Below are 19894 nucleotides of genomic sequence, written 5' to 3'. Positions count from 1 at the left end.
AACCTACAATGCATGGTTTCATATTTTTCAATCTCTATGTTATTATGACGGCTTCAATTTACTTATTGCTTGCTACTTTACCTTTTTTATATCGAACTTAATATTAGGAGCAAAATCAGTTTTGGCCAAAAATGATGTATTACGACATAAATGTTTTGCAGACTTGTTCTTGGCCTAATATTTTATGGTGAGAGTATAGCGATTCCGACAGATTTTGCTTAATATTCAATTAAATGATGTATTACGATATCGATATTTTGTAAAATCAGTCTTGGCCTAAAATGATGTATTACAACATCAATGTTTTGCAAACTTGTTCTTGGCCTAATGTTTTATGGTCAGAGCACGGCATATAAATCAATCGGCAGGCTAACTCGCTTTGGCGGGAACGCTACGCGCATATCCTCGCGCACGCCGCCATTTGCGTTTGACATACATTTATACGAACTTATTTTTATCTGCAGAATATGCTGCCGTATATAGTTTCCGGAATACATTTAGATATAACACTTTCAAATTTCTTTCAACTTCATTATCTATCTTTTATTATCTCTTTTTATATATATATATATATATATATATATATATATATATATATATATATATATATATATATATATATATATATATATATATATATATATATATATGTAGTAAAATTACAATATATGTGATATATTTTGATTTTACTTTGTCAGGGTATATTAAAATAAGATATTAATATTATATTAAAATAAATTATAAATACCTATAGAAAGACCTTTGAATAAGAAGACTAAGGAAGGAGCATAATGCTATCCATGTATTCATGCATGGTGGGCGGAAAAGCCACCATAAAAGCTCTCTAGGGTGGGGATCCTTGACAGTTCTGTTTGACGATTCATTTGACACATTTGAATTTGATTTGAAATTTTGTGGATTTGTCAGTCTTTACGGAGCTTATTTTATGTTATTTATTATTTATTCTACTACTGATAGTTGTATAAAGGTAGTAAATCTAGATGGAAAATGTGGCAGAACTTAAATTAACAGTGACACTATCGCGATTTATCGAAAAAGACTCTAAAATAGTTGGTTGTGTAGCGTGCGGTAGATCTCGGCAAAAATTGAGTGAAATAATGGAACAACTTTTCGCTAGTAAGTGACTATATAATATATATACGTGTAGTAAACCGATCATTTATGAAATTCACTTAAATTAACTAAATTATATATTTTTCTTGCATTTTAGCTTTTATTTATTACTTGTCAAAGATTAGATGTCAAAGAATTTAGATACGTTAATTTGACTAACCTGCTTCAGTAGCGTATCGGAAGTTTGTGTTAATAAATACTTATTATAACTTATCTATTTTTATTAGAATTATATATTTTTATAACAATTTTAATAACTACCAACATTTATTCACAACGTAAAATAAAACAACAAATTATTGAGTCTACCCCACGTCTACCCTACATCATAGTTTTACATTTTTTAAATAAAATTAGAACGACACTGATAAACCGGAATTTAAAACGGCCATATTTGAGGCCCATCGCGGTGTACCTAAGATTTTTGATATGCTCCTTCCTTAGTCTTCTTATTCAAAGAGAAAGACCTATAGTAAATATTTCTATCCACAGAATAATAATTCTATACCATAATGCTTATCAGCTATTTTTGAATTTACACAATGATATCTGTTTAAACGTCAAGAAATGTCACATTGAATTTTACATAATGACAACATAACTAAATTTCAGTCTTCATCGAAAAAATACCAAAAAAATGGCCCCCATCGACGAAGATGGATTTTCTTTAACTCATCTACAAAAAGCAACGAGTTACATAAAAGGAAAGATCCCATCAAGCCCACGAATTCTTATTATATGCGGTTCTGGACTAGGTATATTAGCAGATTCTTTGCAGTCTCCAATCGTGATCCCATACGGAGACATACCTAATTTTCCTGAAAGTACTATAAAAGGACACTCAGGACAACTAGTTTTTGGTACAATATCAGGCATTAATGTGTTGTGTATGAAAGGAAGATTCCATTACTACGAAGGTCACTCGTTAAAGAAAATAACTTCTCCTGTAAGAATAGCGAAATTGCTTGGTGTGGAATTGCTCATCATCACAAATGCCGCCGGTGGTGTTAACCAAAAATACAAAGTTGGAGACATAATGCTCATCAAGGACCACATAAACTTTCTAGGTTTTGCTGGGACACATCCTCTAAGAGGACTAAATGATGATGATTTTGGTGATCGTTTCTTTCCCGTAAACAGAAGTTACGATAAAAATATTCGTAAAATTGCTGTGGAAATAGGACAAAGTCTTGGAATTGGACCTAATCTTCACGAAGGTGTCTATGCTATGGTTGGTGGTCCAAACTATGAATCTCCTTCAGAAGTACGAGCTTTAAGAACACTTAACGTTGATGCTGTAGGAATGTCGACTATTCCAGAAGTTTTAGTCGCGAAACATTGTGGTTTAAAAGTTTTCGGGTTCAGTCTTATTACCAACGAATGTGTGGCGGACTATGATTCAGAGAAACAGCCCAATCATGAAGAAGTTTTAGCAGCAGTTAATTCTAGAACCCAACAGTTGAAAGATTTCGTGATAAAAGTTATAGAAAAATGTAATTTTAACGTAAGTAAAAATGAAAATATTAGCTCTGATGGGAAAAATTGTAATTGTACAAAGGCTGTGTAAAATGCTTGGTGCTTTCTAATACATATACTAATCAAGGATCACATCATATTCATATTCGAAAAGTTGCTGTGATAATATGAAAAAGGCCTTGGAATTGGTCCTACTCTTCATGAAGGTGTCTATGATATGGTTGGTGGTCCAAACTATGAATTCCCTTCACGAGTACGAGCTTTAAGAACACTTAACGTAGATGCTGTAGGAATGTCGACTTTTCTAGAAGTTTTAGTGGCGAAATATTGTGGTTTAAAAGTTGAGAGAAACAGCCCAATCATGAAGAAAATTTAGCAGCAGTTAATTCTAAAACCTAACAGTTGAAAGATTTTGTGATAAAAGTTGTACAAATATGTAATTTTAACGAAAGTAAAAATGAAAATATTAGCTCTGATAGAAAAAATTGTAAATGTAATATAACACAAACGCTGTGTAAAATGTAAAGCTTTCTAATAAAACCTAATATGTAATACAGACATTATTATCTATATTGTTCTTTTGGCTGTACCTTAACACTAAGCTATATTCTATTTATCTTTAAATTAAATGGCTGTACCTTAACACTAAGCTATATTCTATTTATCTTTAAATTAAATGTATTGACCACTGTCTTTATATAAAATACATAATTAAAGAAAATATATATTTCAATAGGAATTGCCAAAATGCTTGGTGTGGAAATGCCCATTCAGGGCCGGCGGAAGGGAAATATTGAGACCGGGCGAGTACCCTACCTGGCGCCCCCCCAATACACTACTCAAAACATTTATTGCATATTTGGATAAAAGTGATTATTACATATTTCTAAATGAAACATGCATTTTTCTGCCTTTCACTTGTGAGTTTTTTTAGGATAATTAGGGTACGCACTGATATGTAATTTTTAGTCGGCCGACTGGGGTGCGTCTCGAAAGTGACTCACCCCTATAATTTTTTTATTTCTTTAGATAAAAAACGAGATTTGGTATGTTAATATATGACATAAATTAGAATTGATTGGGCCACTTTCTGTTTCACCGGAAATCAGTAAAATTTTTGATTTTTAAATCTCGGTATATTTCTACTTTATTCGATAGAAAATGACACTGAGTAGAATGAAATATAATATGTCAACTTTGAGCATTTTCTTTCAAAAAATGTTATATTTTAAATTTCCATCTACAGTGCCATGCCATGGTTCTGTTAAAAATATCTACTAATTTTTAAACAAGGAGCCTTGGAAAAATAGATTTGATCGTCTAATGTTTTTCGTGTTTTGTCCTGACCGGTTAAAAGGTGCCAAAATCGTATTTTTAGTCGAAAATGTCAAAAGTTGACATATGTCATAAAGTAGAGTGTGCTCTTTAAATACCGAGGGTGCCATTTAAAAATCAAAAGTTGTAGTAATTTCCGGTAAAACAGGAAGTGACCAAAAACAATTGAATAGGTCAATTAATCCTAACTTCTGTCGTATACTAACTTACCATTTCGTTTTTTCATCTGAAAAAATAAACAAGTTATAGGTTTGAATGAGCCACTTTTGAGACGCATCCCGTATAATATAGAGTTATAAGAAATAGAATTCCAACTTCGGCAGTCTCGTCTGATATAAGCAGTGATCTTTGCAAATATTAGTCTTTAGTTTCAAGCAGTTGCATTATTTTTTTATAAGAATTTAAGAAAATTTTCTTTTCTTTTTCACAATCAATTATTTCGTGCAGAATCAGTTTATGACCAGATATAGTTTTGTCGGCTCTCAAAATGAGTAACCTCATTTTGAAGCGTGAGAGATGCATTCTTTTGTCTTGCCCTAATCAGACAATTCTACGATTCTGTTACCATTTTCCGTGTATTACTACACGTTCAATCCGGAACAACCAAAACCACCAAAAAAACGATATCTTTTCCCATTACTGTTAATGAATTAATTTAATTTATCGATATTAGGATATCGGGATCCTCTTTAGCTTCTTGCGAATAAATATTTTCCTCATATAATTTTAGGGTATATCAGCCATTAATAACAAATAAAAGGTGAGGGTAGTAGAAAAAGTGTGATTTTGAGTAGACTGACTGCTAAAACTATCAATTTTGCTGGCTCTTGACCCAAAACAGTTCATTTAGAGAAAATGTATAAAAGCAAGAATTAAAGAAAGGAAGGTTATTTACAAAAAGTTGATAGCTTTTGAGTTATAAGTAAAATAACACGAACAAATCAGATTTATATTTTTTTATTTTATTTTAAGATTTTTCCACGAAAATGGATTCGCAAATCCCAGTTTCGAATAGAGCACCGAAAAAGCATATAGAATAGAAGAAATCAAAACTATCCGGAAGCCTTTGTGCTAAGGATTTTTTGAGCAGAATTTCAGTAAATTATAATAGGATACGTCTAGGATATAGTAGCGTTTATAATGTTTAATCAGATATTCTTCCCTATGTGATGTGGTAATTGCTAATATTTTAATGTGGAAATTAATAGTACCGATTAATTATTGATCTGGTTATTCGTTACTATTGGTTTAGATTACTTTTTTAAATATTTTAGTTGCTGTCGTGGCGCCCCTCACATCCGGCGCCCTGGGCGGCTGCCCGGGTCGCCCGGCCCTTCCGCCGGCCCTGTGTCCATTATAACAAATGCTGTTGGTAGAGTTAACAAAAACTATAAAGTTGGAGACATAATGCTCATCAAGGACCACATCAACTTTCTAGGTTTTGCTGGGACGCATCCTCTAAGAGGAATGATGATGATTTTGGTGAACGTTTCTTTGCCGTAAACAAAAGTTAGGATAAAAGTATTTGAAAAATTGCTGTGTAATAGGACAAAGGAAATAGGACAAAGTCTTGGAATTGGACCTAATCTTCACGAAGGTGTATATGCTATGGTTGGTGGTCCAAACTATGAATCCCTCCAGAAGTACGATTGTGACCGTAACTTAATATACCCTAATAAATGTAATTGCCTCAGATTGCATCGTGTGTTGCTCTGTTTTAGTGTTTTATTTTACCTGCTATTATTATTGCGCTTTATTAATTTAATTTTGTAAAATCACTAAGGTGAATAAAAAGGAATTTAGTTATTCTAGTACTTTCTACCGAAGAATTAAACAAAAGGAATCACTGCAAGCCGATGCATCAACATCAGAAACAAAAACTACATCTTTCTATAATCCTATTGATGAACATCATAAATCAGGTAGTGACTGAGACATTTTTGCAGCTGTTTCTGTAGATGTAGAGTGTAGTGTTAGTTCATCTGAAACTGAATCTCAGAGGAGAACTAATTGGAGAACCAACAATATAAAACAAGAGCTAAAAAAGTGGGCGTTAAAATACACTATACCTTATGTAGCTCTGAATAATATAGAAACACTAATAATAGAAAATGCACAATAAGTAAAAAATAACTTTAAAGGACAAGGCGTAACGTTATAGTAGCCACCAATGGAATGTATAGTCGCAACCGTCGCGATCGATGTAGCATAACGCTCCAATTAAGTGGCAATTTGGTGGCGCAGGGAACTTTCTTGGAAAAAAATCACTTTATGGTTCCAAAGAATCGTGGACCATCTAGTTCCAAAAAAGTTATTGTTTCTATAAAGTCGCCTTTGATAGCTACAATTGTCACTTAGCATATGGAATTATAAAGTATTTTTTGGATTAAACGGCCATGTTTTTTTCATGAATTTTTAGACGAGCAGCCAAATGGCGCAAACATCATGCGTTTTTAAGCTAAATATACCTAAAGCTTTTTTCTTTAGTTATTTTGTTATTTCTGACGGTGGACTAATATTTTAAAGTTTGACCCCGGTTTCAAGCAAATTATTATTATTTTTAGCCGACCATACCAATAGGTATGGTAGGCTATTAAGATCGGCAAAAAAGTTTTTTTTTAATTTCACTCAAAATGAGTTATTTGGGTCATAAAAGGGTCATAAATGACCTTAATACAAAATATTTTCATGGTGTCTGTCTGTCTGTCTGTCTGTCTGTCTGTCTTGCCTGCCTGCCTGCCTGCCTGTCTGTCTGCCTGCCTGCCTGCCTGCCTGCCTGCCTGCCTGCCTGCCTGCCTGCCTGCCTGCCTGCCTGCCTGCCTGTCTGTCTGTCTGTCTGTCTGTCTGTCTGTCTGTCTGTCTGTCTGTCTGTCTGTCTGTCTGTCTGTCTGTCTGTCTGTCTGTCTGTCTGTCTGTCTGTCTGTCTGTCTGTCTGTCTGTCTGTCTGTCTGTCTGTCTGTCTGTCTGTCTGTCTGTCTGTCTGTCTGTCTGTCTGTCTGTCTGTCTGTCTGTCTGTCTGTCTGTCTGTCTGTCTGTTCGTCTGTCTGTCTGTCTGTCTGTCTGTCTGTCTGTCTGTCTGTCTGTCTGTCTGTCTGTCTGTCTGTCTGTCTGTCTGTCTGTCTGTCATCGTCTGTCTGTCTGTCTGTCTGTCTGTCTGTCTGTCTGTCTGTCTGTCTGTCTGTCTGTCTGTCTGTCTGTCTGTCTGTCTGTCTGTCTGTCTGTCTGTCTGTCTGTCTGTCTGTCTGTCTGTCTGTCTGTCTGTCTGTCTGTCTGTCTGTCTGTCTGTCTGTCTGTCTGTCTGTCTGTCTGTCTGTCTGTCTGTCTGTCTGTCTGTCTGTCTGTCTGTCTGTCTGTCTGTCTGTCTGTCTGTCTGTCTGTCTGTCTGTCTGTCTGTCTGTCTGTCCGTCCGTCTGTCTGTGACGCTATGAATTCTAGGGTCCTTCAGGAAGAAGACTGGACAGACAGAAATCTGTGGAAGTTGAGAAGCGGGAGACGACGAATGTCGTAAAAAATCCGCAATATATATTTATAGTTACGTATCTGCCACAATAAATGCTAGTTGGGCTTGGTAGTACCATGTACCATATCAAATACGTGGATAAATAGATTAGCCCGTTTTAGTATACCGTCCCGTCTTAGGTTACTCTCCCCTAAACTTCTTCTAATAAAAGTAATTATTATTTTATCTCACTTGTAATTATTTTATCTCACTTACAAATGGCTAGAAAATAATCTTCAAACAATTAACTTGCGTGGATGGAGCTTAATGACTATTTGTCTAATTAATAATGAATATAATAACAATAAAATATCGAACGACCGATTCAGCAACATTATAAAAATATATCAATAAATATCGTGCATTTTTGTTGGTTTTCGATACTAATGATTGCCATTGTTAACATTATATTTCTATTTATAAAGCCTCTCTCAGCCCGGAGGATTGTTTAAGCGCTTATTGTTCGCCTTTTTATTACAATGGGCTCCGGTAATCTCGAAAATCGTGCGTAGGATCGTTAATAACTTTGCAGAATCGAATAAAAATTAATAATGAAAAATATTATACCCTCCTTTTATTCCTAGTGCTGACTACAGTTATTCCTTTAAACCAGTCTGGATGAATATTTTACTATCCTTATAGACCGTACGATGCAAAAAAACTGCGACTTAACTTGCAGATCATCATGACCTGTAACAGTCAAATTAAAGTCCCTAGATATATAAAGTACCGCAATTAGTTTGTTCAATGTTATTGGCGCCAAAATGGCGGATTTTTGGGGTATTTCTGGAAAAACTGTAGTGGTAGGACTGTTTAAATGTCACATTTGTCTGAATTTGTCATGTCAAATGTTGAGAGGCTGTCAATTTCAGGATAAAAATATTTATCCACATATTTTAAAATAATTATAAAGCCACTAAAATGCTACAAATTTATTAGTTAATAATGTATAGGCGTCGATATCTTTAGTGAAGAAATGTGTATTACACGAAAAATTTGATGTGTTTTCTAACATCGTCGATATTCAATACACGTTAGGTAGTGGATTGAATTTATTTATGCTCCAGTGAATATTTTTAACAATCTTATTTGTAGTATAACCTATTGGTACATAAAACTTCATTATAGAACAAGACAAGACCACAATAGATCTGAGAAGGTCGCAGTGGGTCAGGCCGAGATCAACCTCTAGAAATCTAATCTAGAACAAAACAAAGACCTTACTTGCAAACTACCATACATATCTTTTAAAAAGGATGCTAAGTGTAAGTGAAATCTCTACGTAATCATTCCCTAAAATGTTTAGTGTAGTTTAGTTTTCAACATTTTGCAGCAAGAAGTTTAGATAAATCTACAATATATTATCATCAGACCAAACGAAGGATAATTATTTAAAAGAATAAGTTATGTTATGATACATATATAGATTTGGATGACATCGCTTCAGGTGGTTTTACCAGTCAGGACTAACAGGGATATTAATCAAAACAATGAAAAAAAGCTCAAATAAATTTGATCCTAATAACAAGAATGTTGTTTATGCATATGCTAACTATATAGTTATTTTCATGGACTTAAATAGATTAGTTTTTATGTATTTATTGATAGTAATTAATATTTTTTGGTTCATATTGTAATTACTAATAGAAAGTAAACAATATAATGTAAGCATGTAAAGTTATATTTAAAAATTTGGTCTTATACTGTCAGTTATAAATAAAAGTGTGTGATTTAAATTTGATTTTTATACATGACATAAAATTGTTAAGATTCATTTGAAGTTTTACATATTGTCGAGGTAAAATTATTCCTACTTAATTTATGTATAACAATAATTACAGTTATTTCAATGTTAAATTTATAGCAGTATAACTTTTTTATTATAATGATACTTAAACATTATGACACTTGTTGTTTTAAAAATATAACATTAAATTGCAGAGTAAAATATATTTTAATTGTATTATGTGGTATTAACTTGCTTTTATTCAACTAATAATAAATTTGTTGTATAAACATGACTCCATAACATACAAACCTTAATTATACAGCACACATAAAGAGCCCCTATGTGTTTCAAGCTTCTTTCTAAGTTATTTATAAAATAAGTGCACAATTACATACCTAAAATGCTGAAACTACCTGAAGTCATACTAACTGAAACAATCTTTCTATCAATATATTAATATATTTCAAAAATAGCAGGTATGTATCATATCAATTTAATTATTACATTTATTTGTTTCAACCATGGTTCAAAATTTTCTCATATAAAAGCCGGCCTTCAAATTTAAGTTTGTAGCTTATTCATAGTTCCAAAGACTTTCGTTACATCATGCTTATTTGTCAAAACTAACTACAGCATAACTGGTATAATAGGAAAGGTTTACTTATGGTATAGGTAGCCCGTTCTTATCAACAAACAAAGTTTTTCCAATTGTTTGACTGAATTAAGTACTAAAATGCTAAATGTTATTCTAACTTTATTTCTTCTTACCTATTAACTTACTTCTGTTGGCGTACTTTGCGCTAAAAGGTAACATAAAATAAATGCTAATACAACTGAAAAACACTTGTACGGAAACCATTCGTTTATAACCTCTTAACATATATAGGCCTAAAAAATTAAATTTATGAAATTGAATATTAATATACCACCTGATATTACGTTAAAATGAAGGTAAACTGTAGATAATAAACGTAATTCTATTACAATTAATAAATATTTTATTTTACGGCTTGCCTGTCAATGTTGGTCGGCCATATTGGCGCCGGACCGACCAGCTGCTTAAAAAGCCGAAACAGCGAAATGTTGGCCTCCTTTTTAAATTTGCCGCTAGTTTTGGCGCCAATATGGCGGTAATTGCGGTACTTTATATATCTAGGGACTTTAAGTCAAATTTCCTCGCAACGACCTCTGTGTGCTAGCTCATAAATTATCGCAAATAACTCTTATTTTTGCATCATGTTTACTATAATTTTATTGTTAAATATTATTTTATTTAAATTTTACGATTATGCAACCCGATATACACCGCGATATTATACATATATTGTCACTGATGCCGACCAGCAGTAAGCTTTTTGTCCATCTCTCTATATCTTTGATCATCACCTCCGTCACTTGTCACTGTCAGATCAAATCAGATGTTTTTGGATTTATTTATCCTTTGTTTTGGTTATTGAAATTTTATAATTATCAGATAAAATTTCGTAGTTAAATGGTTATTTTTGATGTGGATCGCAGTGTGCAATTCGTTCTTTTAATTGTGGAATTTCTGAGTTTAGTTCGTTCATTGACCGGATATGGAATATGACTGAGGAGAAAACATCATTTTTTATTTATGCCTTTTTGTGAGTTGGACTAGTCAAGATATATAGTTCTCTATCTATATCCTGGAGGGAGATTTCCGGTTGAAATCTGATTTTGTGAAGGAAATCGAATCCTTGTATCACTTCTTGTGTACTCCCCGGCTGAAGAGTGTCGTCGTGAAGAACTGGCCGCCGTTCCGTGAAGCATTCCCTGTTGGTGATTAACAGGTCTTCCTAGTGAAGGATTAAGTCTTCCGGAACACATTTGGTCAGAGACGTGGTTGTATTTTGTGGGATTTACATGGACCACCGACCAGTTTCCATAATGGGATTAAAATAGCCTTTTTCCGACCGATATTCCGATTCCACGTGCCCAAGAAGTCCCCGAATAGTTCCAAGGTATGCTATAATTCTTCTGCCTATTCTAAGTCAATGCTCAACTGATTTTTATTCGTATTGTTGACTGGTTTTCGACTTTTCTACGCCCACGTGGTGTAGAAATATTAGTTGAGTGTTATCTTTCTTAAGTCTTATTTGGTTGTTCGTAATTGTAGAGCAAGAAGACCGATCCAGACCGTAGTGCACAGAACAGTCCAGAATTCCATCCTGTTGCCCGTGTAGAGGTACCCGTTGGACATCATAAACCCTCGTTGAGGTAAAGTTCAGATTTGATTAGTCCTTCTTTATTACCTTTATTAACTCCTACACGTTGTGCTAGTCCTTGTTCTATAATTGAGGCTCTTTTCTAAGACAACCAATGTTATTTAGGGTTTTTTATGTTCACCATTTGAAACCTCAACAACTTGCCTTTCATCTGTACGTCTGCTGACATCCGTGGGCTCCAGTGACAGTACACCAAGCTGCTGTACCCTGCTATATCACCACCTCATAGCTATACACCGTAGCTCAGCCGGAGGAACTTCCGAGTTGTTTCAAGATTGTACATCCATTAGAGTAAGACTGTTTAGATTTAGATTTGCTATTTATAAACCACCCTGACTGTAGCTAGTATAAGTTAGCTAAGGGGGTTTGACGTCATAGGTTTAGTTCTTATTTATTTACATACTGATTTAACTTACATTTTCAGTCATTTACATTCATTTTTCATTTTCTATTCGTTTTTTTTATATATCCTATTTAATTTTTAATATTTTAATAAATTGCTTAAATATTTTTAGTAGTATTATTTACAGTCTAGTCTCATAGTTAAGTTCAAATAAGTCACTTAAGTTCAAATAATTATAGTGAGATTTGAAGTTCATGATAGTTGCACTCAACAGTTCGAGGTTAGTGTTGAAGTCTACTTAATAGTAACATCTTTTATGCCGAGTTCATAGAGTATAATCTCGTGGCGCCCCTTTATTAACATCTTTGAACTCCGACCACCCGGCTGTTAAAATTAAAAAGCTAGTGGCCTCTACGCCTAATTCATCCTGATTAAGTAAACTTTGTGTTTTATTGAACTTCAAATTAGAAAGGGCGTGGCAGACCTAAGTCAAAAATATAGACTTAGTCATAAAAACGACTTAAATAACGTTATATTGATTTAAGTATTTACAAAAATGACTTGACTTGAAATAAAATGATTTAAGTCAAAAACTTGAGACTTAAATCAATTTGATTTTAGAAATGACTTAAGACTTAAGTCTTTTTAAAACTGACTGAGATGTTACAGGTCTCTGACCCCTCGTCAAAAAATTTTTATTGATACGTTTTTTTTTGTCTTCTGCAATGTCCATGTATATGTTCTATTTGTAATTTTAATGACTTAAATAATTGTATTCTTTTTAATTGTATGATGCTTGGTTAGATCTTTTGTTATTTGTATATTTTTTGTGCTTTTGTTTGTTTTTTAAATGCTTTGTCGATGAAGCTATTTTTGCTTTTGTACCGGGTGTCCCACTAAGAATAGCTCTCGGCTGTATCTCGGAAAGTATTAGCCGTAGGGCTTACGGAAAAAAATATTTATAACTAAAGGAGCTATGAGAGATTGCTGGAAATTATTTTCAAGTTTGTAAAACGGCCGCTAGGTGGCGCAACTGCTATGGAAAATAAGAAAATAGATTTTTTACCGAATTTTGCCTAGATAATGGGTACTATAAATAATAGCTTCATAATCTTCAGTAAATTTTGGATTTTTTTTCTTAGAACCATTTTCCCCTATCTGCTAAAATAAAGTGGTGGGGGAAGGTTAGATCTATCTTTATTTAAATGTTAATAACTCCGGACTGGATAATCAGAATCCAACAAACTAGGGCTCGTTTAAAAGAGCGTTTCTTACTCTATATTATACCATAAAAATAATAATAATAAGGTTTTGAATGTAGACGCTAGAGGGCGCTTTCTTACAATTTAACAAACATAGCGCGTTTTTTCAAAAAAATTAAATACGATCGTATGTGTTCACTGAATCATCATATTCAGATATTCATATCACATTCATATTAGATATTAAACATCTGATATTATGATATTTTGGTATATCGTCCATTTTATAAACTAACTGTTTTTATCTTATTTTTTTGTTAGAATGGGCCTAATCAAGAGGGCTACTGATATGTAAAAATAAGGTAATTAAGGGCTTATTTTTTGGTATTTATTATAATTTTGCTAATATCTTCGGTTTGAAAGAAGATATCAAGATGCGGTTTTCGCTGAATTTTTAAGCTTTTACCACTCTTTACTATCAGCTAAAATTACATATACTATTGCATTTAATTTTTATGAAAAAACGCGCAATGTATGTTAAATTGTAAGACAACGCCCCCTAGCGTCTACGTTCAAAAGCTTATTATCATTGTTTATATGGCACAATATAGAGTAAGAAACGCTCTTTTAAAAGAGCCCTCGCTTATTGGATTCCGATCATCCAGTCCAGAGTTATTAATATTCAAATAAAAACAGATCTAACCTTCCCCCACCACTTTATTTTGGTAGATAGGGGAAAATGGCTCTAACAAAAAATATTCAAAATTTACTGAAGATTATGAAGCTGTTACTTATAGTACACCTTATCTAGGCAAAACCGTGTAAAAACCCCATTTTCTTATTTTTTTTTGTAGCAGTTGTGCCCCCTAGCGGTCGTTCTACAAACTTGAAAATAATTTCGAGAAATTTCCCATAGCCTCTTTAGTTATAAATATTTTTTTCCTCAGCCGCTACGGCTAATACTTTCGGAGATACAACCGAGAGCTATTCTTAGCGGGACACCCTGTACAATAAAGCGTTACTTATTATTATTATTTCGGTGAAACGGTAAGAACTAGAAAAAAACTTCAAATAAAGGTTGTGGAGCGTCAAATTTTACATAGAAAAAATGATCTCTATACTTTTTTTGCTCAGATCAAAATTAACCCAGATAGGGTGGCTAGAAAAGCTAGGGGATGATAGTAGAAAATTTAAAAAAAATATAAAGTTGCTGAAAAATTCATATATTTAACATTTTTATTCAATTTGCTTGGAAAATAATAAATTTCAATTAAAATTTTTTTTAATTCACCCCGAGAAGGGGTGAAAGCAGGTGAAAGTTATAAACAAAGTGTTTTTTTTTCAAATTTCGGAGAAACGGTAAGGACTTTTTTAAAAATTTATTTAAAGTCATAAAATATGTATTTAAGAAATTCTTTAAAATCAGAAAATATCATATTTAATAAATAAATCATAATTATTTTGTATTTAATAAAATAAATAAGCTGATTCTCATATTAAATACCAGTTATAAGAAGCTTAAGTTATCGGCTCAATGGTCTAGGGGTATGATTCTCGCTTTGGGTGCGAGAGGTCCCGGGTTCAAATCCCGGTTGAGCCCAACTTTTTTTATTTTTTTTAAATATTTTCTTCGTTTCTTTAAACGCCCAACCTCCCAAGCAACATCACGGGGGCCGTAAACCAACGATAAAACAAACTGGCCACATTTATTCACTGAATTTAATTAGGAACGCGTTGTTATGTAAATGCGGACGAATATAAAAGATGATAAATTCAGTGTACAAGGCGTTTGAATTGAGAAGGACATTCCGTGTTTCGAACCCAGTCGTTTCTTACAGTCGTCTCTTTTCTGTTTCTCTCTTTAACATGGTCCAGTCTATAATTATAAATTGGGCAATTTTAATTAATGACAAATTATATTAGCTACATTAAAAGTCGTTTAAATATTTAAAATCTAAATCGATAGTTTTAAAAGCTACATGGAATTAAAGGAGTAAATGGATGGGGCCACTAAAAACTGGTTGGATAAGGTGATTATTAAGATCGAATTTAGATACAGGGTGATCTAGGATAAAGCAGTTTTAATAGACATTGAAACTAAGAATGGTGGTAAAAGGTAAAACACATTATAAATTGAATTAAATAGTGTGGTTTCTAGCAGGTAGAGGAAATTAGGTTAATTCGGAATACTGTTGGTAATTTGGAATACTCACTTATTGAAACTATGCGTGGAGCTATCTGTTTAAATATGGTATAAATTAATAGTTCGGCTTGTAATTAGTGGACAGATTTTGTAGTTATTTAAATTTATAGTCCACAGCAAAAATAGGTATGTGAAAAAATAATAGTAACGTGACAAAAACATTTTTAGTGGAAAAATTGCCCTGATTTTTTATTTAAATTAACTTTAATTGAGTCTTCGGGTAAGTATTGGTTTATATTATAACTAGCGTGTACCCGCGACTTCGTTCGCGTCGAATTAATCATTTGTAATGGTGATGATAAAGCAAAGCAAGAATTTCTATTAACATACAAACTGGATAAAATTTTCTCAAATTTATGTCAGCATGAGAAAAAACAATATAGCGATATTATTATATACTTGGTAATATTTGAGGGGTAGTTTCATCTCGTTGGAATTTTACTTTCGAAAAATCTGTTTGCCAAAAATAAGCTTTTTACGTCAAGCAGTTTAAGCAGAATCGTCGTTAATCAATTACCCAACTTTTTGGAACACCTTTGTATGATTTTTTTAAAAATTTCAAAATATGTATAAAAACAAAATAAATGAGTGTCCAAGCGTTTTCCCGAAAGACTAAACGTTTTTTAAATAACAAATATTGTAATATTTGAGGAGCGTTTTCACCCTCTTGGAATTTGAGATTCGAGAATTTGAGATTCCCTCCTTATCGAACCTCTACACCCCACAGTCAATCCGTTTGTCAAAAATCATCTCAATGGTCATATTTTATGAAACACCCTGTATACATTTTTAAAAAATCTTAAAATATGTAAAACAACAAAATTTAACGTTTTCACAACGTGTTTAAGAGTTTTTCCGAAAAACTCACCGGTTTTTAAATAAAAAATATTTTAATATTTGAGGGGTGGTTTCACCCTCTTAGAATTCGAGTTTCGAAAAATCCCTTCTTATTGAACCTCTACACCCTAAAGTCAATCCGTTTTCCAAAAATCAGCTTTTTACGTTAAGCGCTTTAATCAGGATCGTGATGAATCGATTTTTCGAAACACCCTGTATACATTTTTAAAAAATCTTAAAATATGTAAAAAAACAGAATGAAATATACGTGTTTAAACGTTTTTTCGGAAACTTGACCGTTTTTTAAATAAAAAATATTGTAATATTTGAGGGGTGGTTTCAGCCCCTTGGAACTGGAATTTCGAAAAATCCCTTGTCGAACCTCTACACCCTAGAATCAACCTATGCCAAAATTGAACTTCTTACGTTGAGTGGTTTGAGCAGGATCGTGATTAATCAGTGAGTCAGTCATTTTTAAGGATTTTATATATAAGTAGCCCAAGTAGCATTTTCACGACTTGCGACCACATGTTTACTAAACACAACGTTGGATTAGTTACAAAAAATAGTTAGCTCCCTACCTTGGGTATTAAAATAAATTTAAACGTTTTTATAACGTTGTGCCGACGTTGGACTAGTACTACAGCAAAGTAGAAGCTTCTGCGACGTCGAATAAACGTTGTCTTGTAACTTTTTTTGCTTAAGTGATCTTTAGGTAATTCGGGCAACGTAGTTACAACGTTGGACAATATAGAGTTTTCCGACGTCAGTTTGAGGACCTATTCCAACGTTATGCAAACGTCGTCTGTTTTACTAATTCCGACGTTGTTTAGATTTCCTTATTCTTACATTGGTAGGACGTCGAATCACTACCTTTTTGCAACTGTATTGAACCATAACCTTAAATCTTAAATTTTCACTTCATTGTTCTGTTCAGTCAGACAGTTCAGTGCTGTTTTTGTTTTTATAAAGAAAACTTAATTAAAATGGGACATAAGAAAGGTACATATAAAACTAAATTTTATAAAAATACATCGACATATATATATTACCGATAGTTTATCCACTCCCTCGTTTATTTAGGATGACTAAATTAGGCAATCTTGCGACTAGTATACTACCTGTTAAGGCCGAACTGCGACTATTGTTAGTCCAGTATGCGACTACTCGAACTACTCCATCTTAATCTCCAAAACAACAAAATGAAAGCCGCCATGTTGTTAAATAAGAAAATGTTTCGTTCCTAAAATAGCAATTTCTGCTCTTTGAATACATTAACTTGAAATACTTGACCCTAAAAAACACGCGGAAACATTTTTTTCGTCTGCGAATAAATTATTCTCATTTTACTAAAAAAAAATTCAAGAAAATTTTTAAAACTTCTTTAATTTTAAGGCCCATTAGTATTTTTCAAAGTAGAAACAATACACTTATCAATAAAGTTGTTTGCGTTTAACTTTTTTGCCTTGGGTAACGAGTTACAGAGTCGGTTAAAGTGTTTCTTGAAACATCCTCCACACTTAAATACTTTTGTTTTGTTTTCCTTCACTGCCATCTGACATATGTCTCTAACTAAATCATAAAAATAATATTTTTACTATAATTATCCCAATTTAGGATAAAACGCGACTTAGACGCCATATTAGTTTTGTATTTCTGTGAATTAGAATTTTAAACAACGTTGCAGTTTGTACTAAATTAGGCTTCTAGCCAACGTCGGTATCCAACGTCGTTTCGACCCAAAAATTATTCTCCAAACTAGTGCAGACTAGGGTTGGCACGAGGTTGTGCCGACGTTGCGCCCCGACGTTTGGTCGCGTGACACAACGTTGTCCCGACGTCCAAATGCTGCTTGGGAGGTATAGGTTTGTTAAATGCAGTTTTTCGATATGTTTATGCTCATATATTTTTTACGATTATGGCGGAGGTCTTTATGTTGCTAATTTGGAATACTATAACTGATGCAAATTTGGAATAGTCCAAATTATGTTCATCTTGCTGCTTTTCGATTCTATAATATATGTAAATTTCTTTGGCATGCACTGTAGCTCAACCTGCTTGATGGATTTTAATATATAAGGTGTCCGGTGTTGATAGGTTTGTCTTAATCTAGTCTTAATTTTAGGAGAGATATAGGGTAACAGGAGCAAAAATCAGAAGACAAGAACAAATAGTGAATCTAATGCAAGCTGAATTATTTCGACCTCCTCAGAACTCGCTCCAGAATTTGATTTAAATAGAGAGCCAGAAGAGACTGTAGTTTTGTTCGGGTTTTCCGATTCTGAACCGTTCTCGAACTCTGCAGGGCATGCGCAAATGAAATACTTTTTTCATATTCTCTTCTGCGCTTGCGTATCACAATAATTTATAGGGCGATTCGGAATCGGTAATAAGAAAAACCCAAAATAAGCTATTATCACAGATTAGGTATACTATATGTATACAGATAAAAATCTTATCCCTAATTCGTGGTACGAAAATTGTTTTTTATGACGATGTACAAACGAGTAAAATTTCTTGTGCGCAAAAATAAACTCGCGTAAAATAACAATAAACAGCGTAATAGAGACATATAGCTAAACCGAATAGCGCGCATGGACGTTAATAAGGCCAGGTTTTATTTCCTTTACGTGAGGTGGTATTAACTCTCTTTTTCATTTATAGTTATCGGATCGGAAAGAATTCTGTTCGCGTCGCGTCCGCTATTTAAACTTAACCTAACTTTAAATTTAAAACTTTGAAATTGTTTTGTTTACTATATAGGTATTTTAAAACTAAAGGGCTAAAGTGCTTATTTCCAGTGCTTTATTGTTCAACGTTTACCAGTGGGTTTAGGGCAACAAGCAACAAATTCTCTTAGAAGGGCTAAGTCGTCTTCTGCTGTAAACCTATGCCTCTTTATAGGTTCTTTAATATTGGAAGAGGTGGAATCCATATTTTGTGCCATATTTATTTAATTAAAACTAATCCCAGCTACTTAAATATCAAATTACCTAATAAAACTAATGTAATAATTCAAAACAATTCAAACATAACCTAAAATAAAAGATCTCACCGGCCGGCCCCGGTTATCAAATACACGCACATGCCCATTTAAGCAATTTTTAAACGTTATTTAGAAATATCGCTTGGTGTAATTGATCCGCAAATCGCGGCGGTAACGTTATTAGCGGGTGTTGCGTTAAAAATTGACTCGCGCATATCGTAACCATGATAAGGTAAGCGTAAATACTGGATGACGCTATTCGGTTTTCCGATATCTTTCTAATAACTGTGCCGGTCAGGCGCTGTGCACAATTTTAGAGGCCATAAGTGGGCGTGCTATGTGCGCAAGTAGTAACTAGTAACCTAACTAGTGCCCGATTCCGAAAATTAGAACCACGAAAAACAATAAAGAAAAAACAAAGTTTATAATCTGTATGATCTGTGCTATTATATTTCTTTCAGCGAAGGAAAGTACAAGGGGAGAATAATAGTGGGATCAGTGCTTCAGATGCGAATCATGAGTGCACTCTGCCTCGGATATGACGCCAGAACGATGTGTGCGACTACTGTAAATATTCTACTTAATTCTCTCTTTTAATAAATATTTGGATACTTTTTTACTATGTCTTATTTGCTTTTTTAATATAAACAACATATCTGCTGTTATTTTGGTGGTATTCCAAATTACCTGCATGTTACGTCGACAGAGATTTTTTGAACTTTTTTTTCATGAATGAAAAAATGCATTTAAATTACTTTAAATACTTTGAAACTTTCGTATGGCATACAACATAATATGTATATTTAAGACACACTACATATTTATTTTATTCAAAGTAATCAATATTTAAATTTTTTGCAATTTTTTTTGTAACTGCTATTCCAAAATACCTTCACTTCCTCCA

The 19894-nt window shown here is 33.2% G+C and overlaps 1 protein-coding gene, 1 long non-coding RNA gene and 1 other non-coding gene across 3 annotated transcripts; 2 read left to right on the top strand and 1 right to left on the bottom strand.

The window, feature by feature from the left end:
* Positions 1–1709: 1709 nt before the first annotated feature.
* On the top strand, positions 1710–3168 carry LOC115890188 (purine nucleoside phosphorylase 1-like). The gene is made up of 2 exons (XM_030910352.1): positions 1710–2666; positions 3130–3168. The coding sequence occupies exons 1-2, from the start codon at positions 1772–1774 to the stop codon at positions 3153–3155; spliced, it is 921 nt and encodes a 306-aa protein (XP_030766212.1). The 5' UTR covers positions 1710–1771; the 3' UTR covers positions 3156–3168.
* Positions 3169–9513: 6345 nt separating this feature from the next.
* On the bottom strand, positions 9514–10330 carry LOC115889389. Its single transcript, XR_004051450.1, has 3 exons — positions 10113–10330; positions 9954–10061; positions 9514–9901 (listed from the first exon to the last, which is right to left on the bottom strand). It is a non-coding gene; the product is annotated as an uncharacterized LOC115889389 (long non-coding RNA).
* A 4162-nt stretch (positions 10331–14492) lies between these two features.
* On the top strand, positions 14493–14564 carry Trnap-ugg. The gene has a single exon. It is a non-coding gene; the product is annotated as a tRNA-Pro (tRNA).
* The last annotated feature ends 5330 nt before the right edge of the window (positions 14565–19894 follow it).

Source organism: Sitophilus oryzae, unplaced genomic scaffold (assembly GCF_002938485.1).
Source record: "Sitophilus oryzae breed Bouriz unplaced genomic scaffold, Soryzae_2.0 scaffold_1177_pilon_pilon, whole genome shotgun sequence".
Taxonomy (NCBI): Eukaryota; Metazoa; Arthropoda; class Insecta; order Coleoptera; family Curculionidae; genus Sitophilus; species Sitophilus oryzae.
Note: the sequence above shows the minus strand (reverse complement) of the source record. Positions and strands in the feature narration are given on the sequence as shown.

What these genes read in the sequence shown, in the direction of transcription:
- LOC115890188 (XM_030910352.1), top strand. Translation starts at nt 1,772, where the DNA reads ATGGCCCCCATCGACGAAGATGGATTTTCTTTAACTCATCTACAAAAA. An exon ending in AAATGAAAATATTAGCTCTG is followed by an intron (nt 2,667 to 3,129) that starts ATGGGAAAAATT and finishes ACGCTGTGTAAA; the next exon opens with ATGTAAAGCTTTCTAATAAA.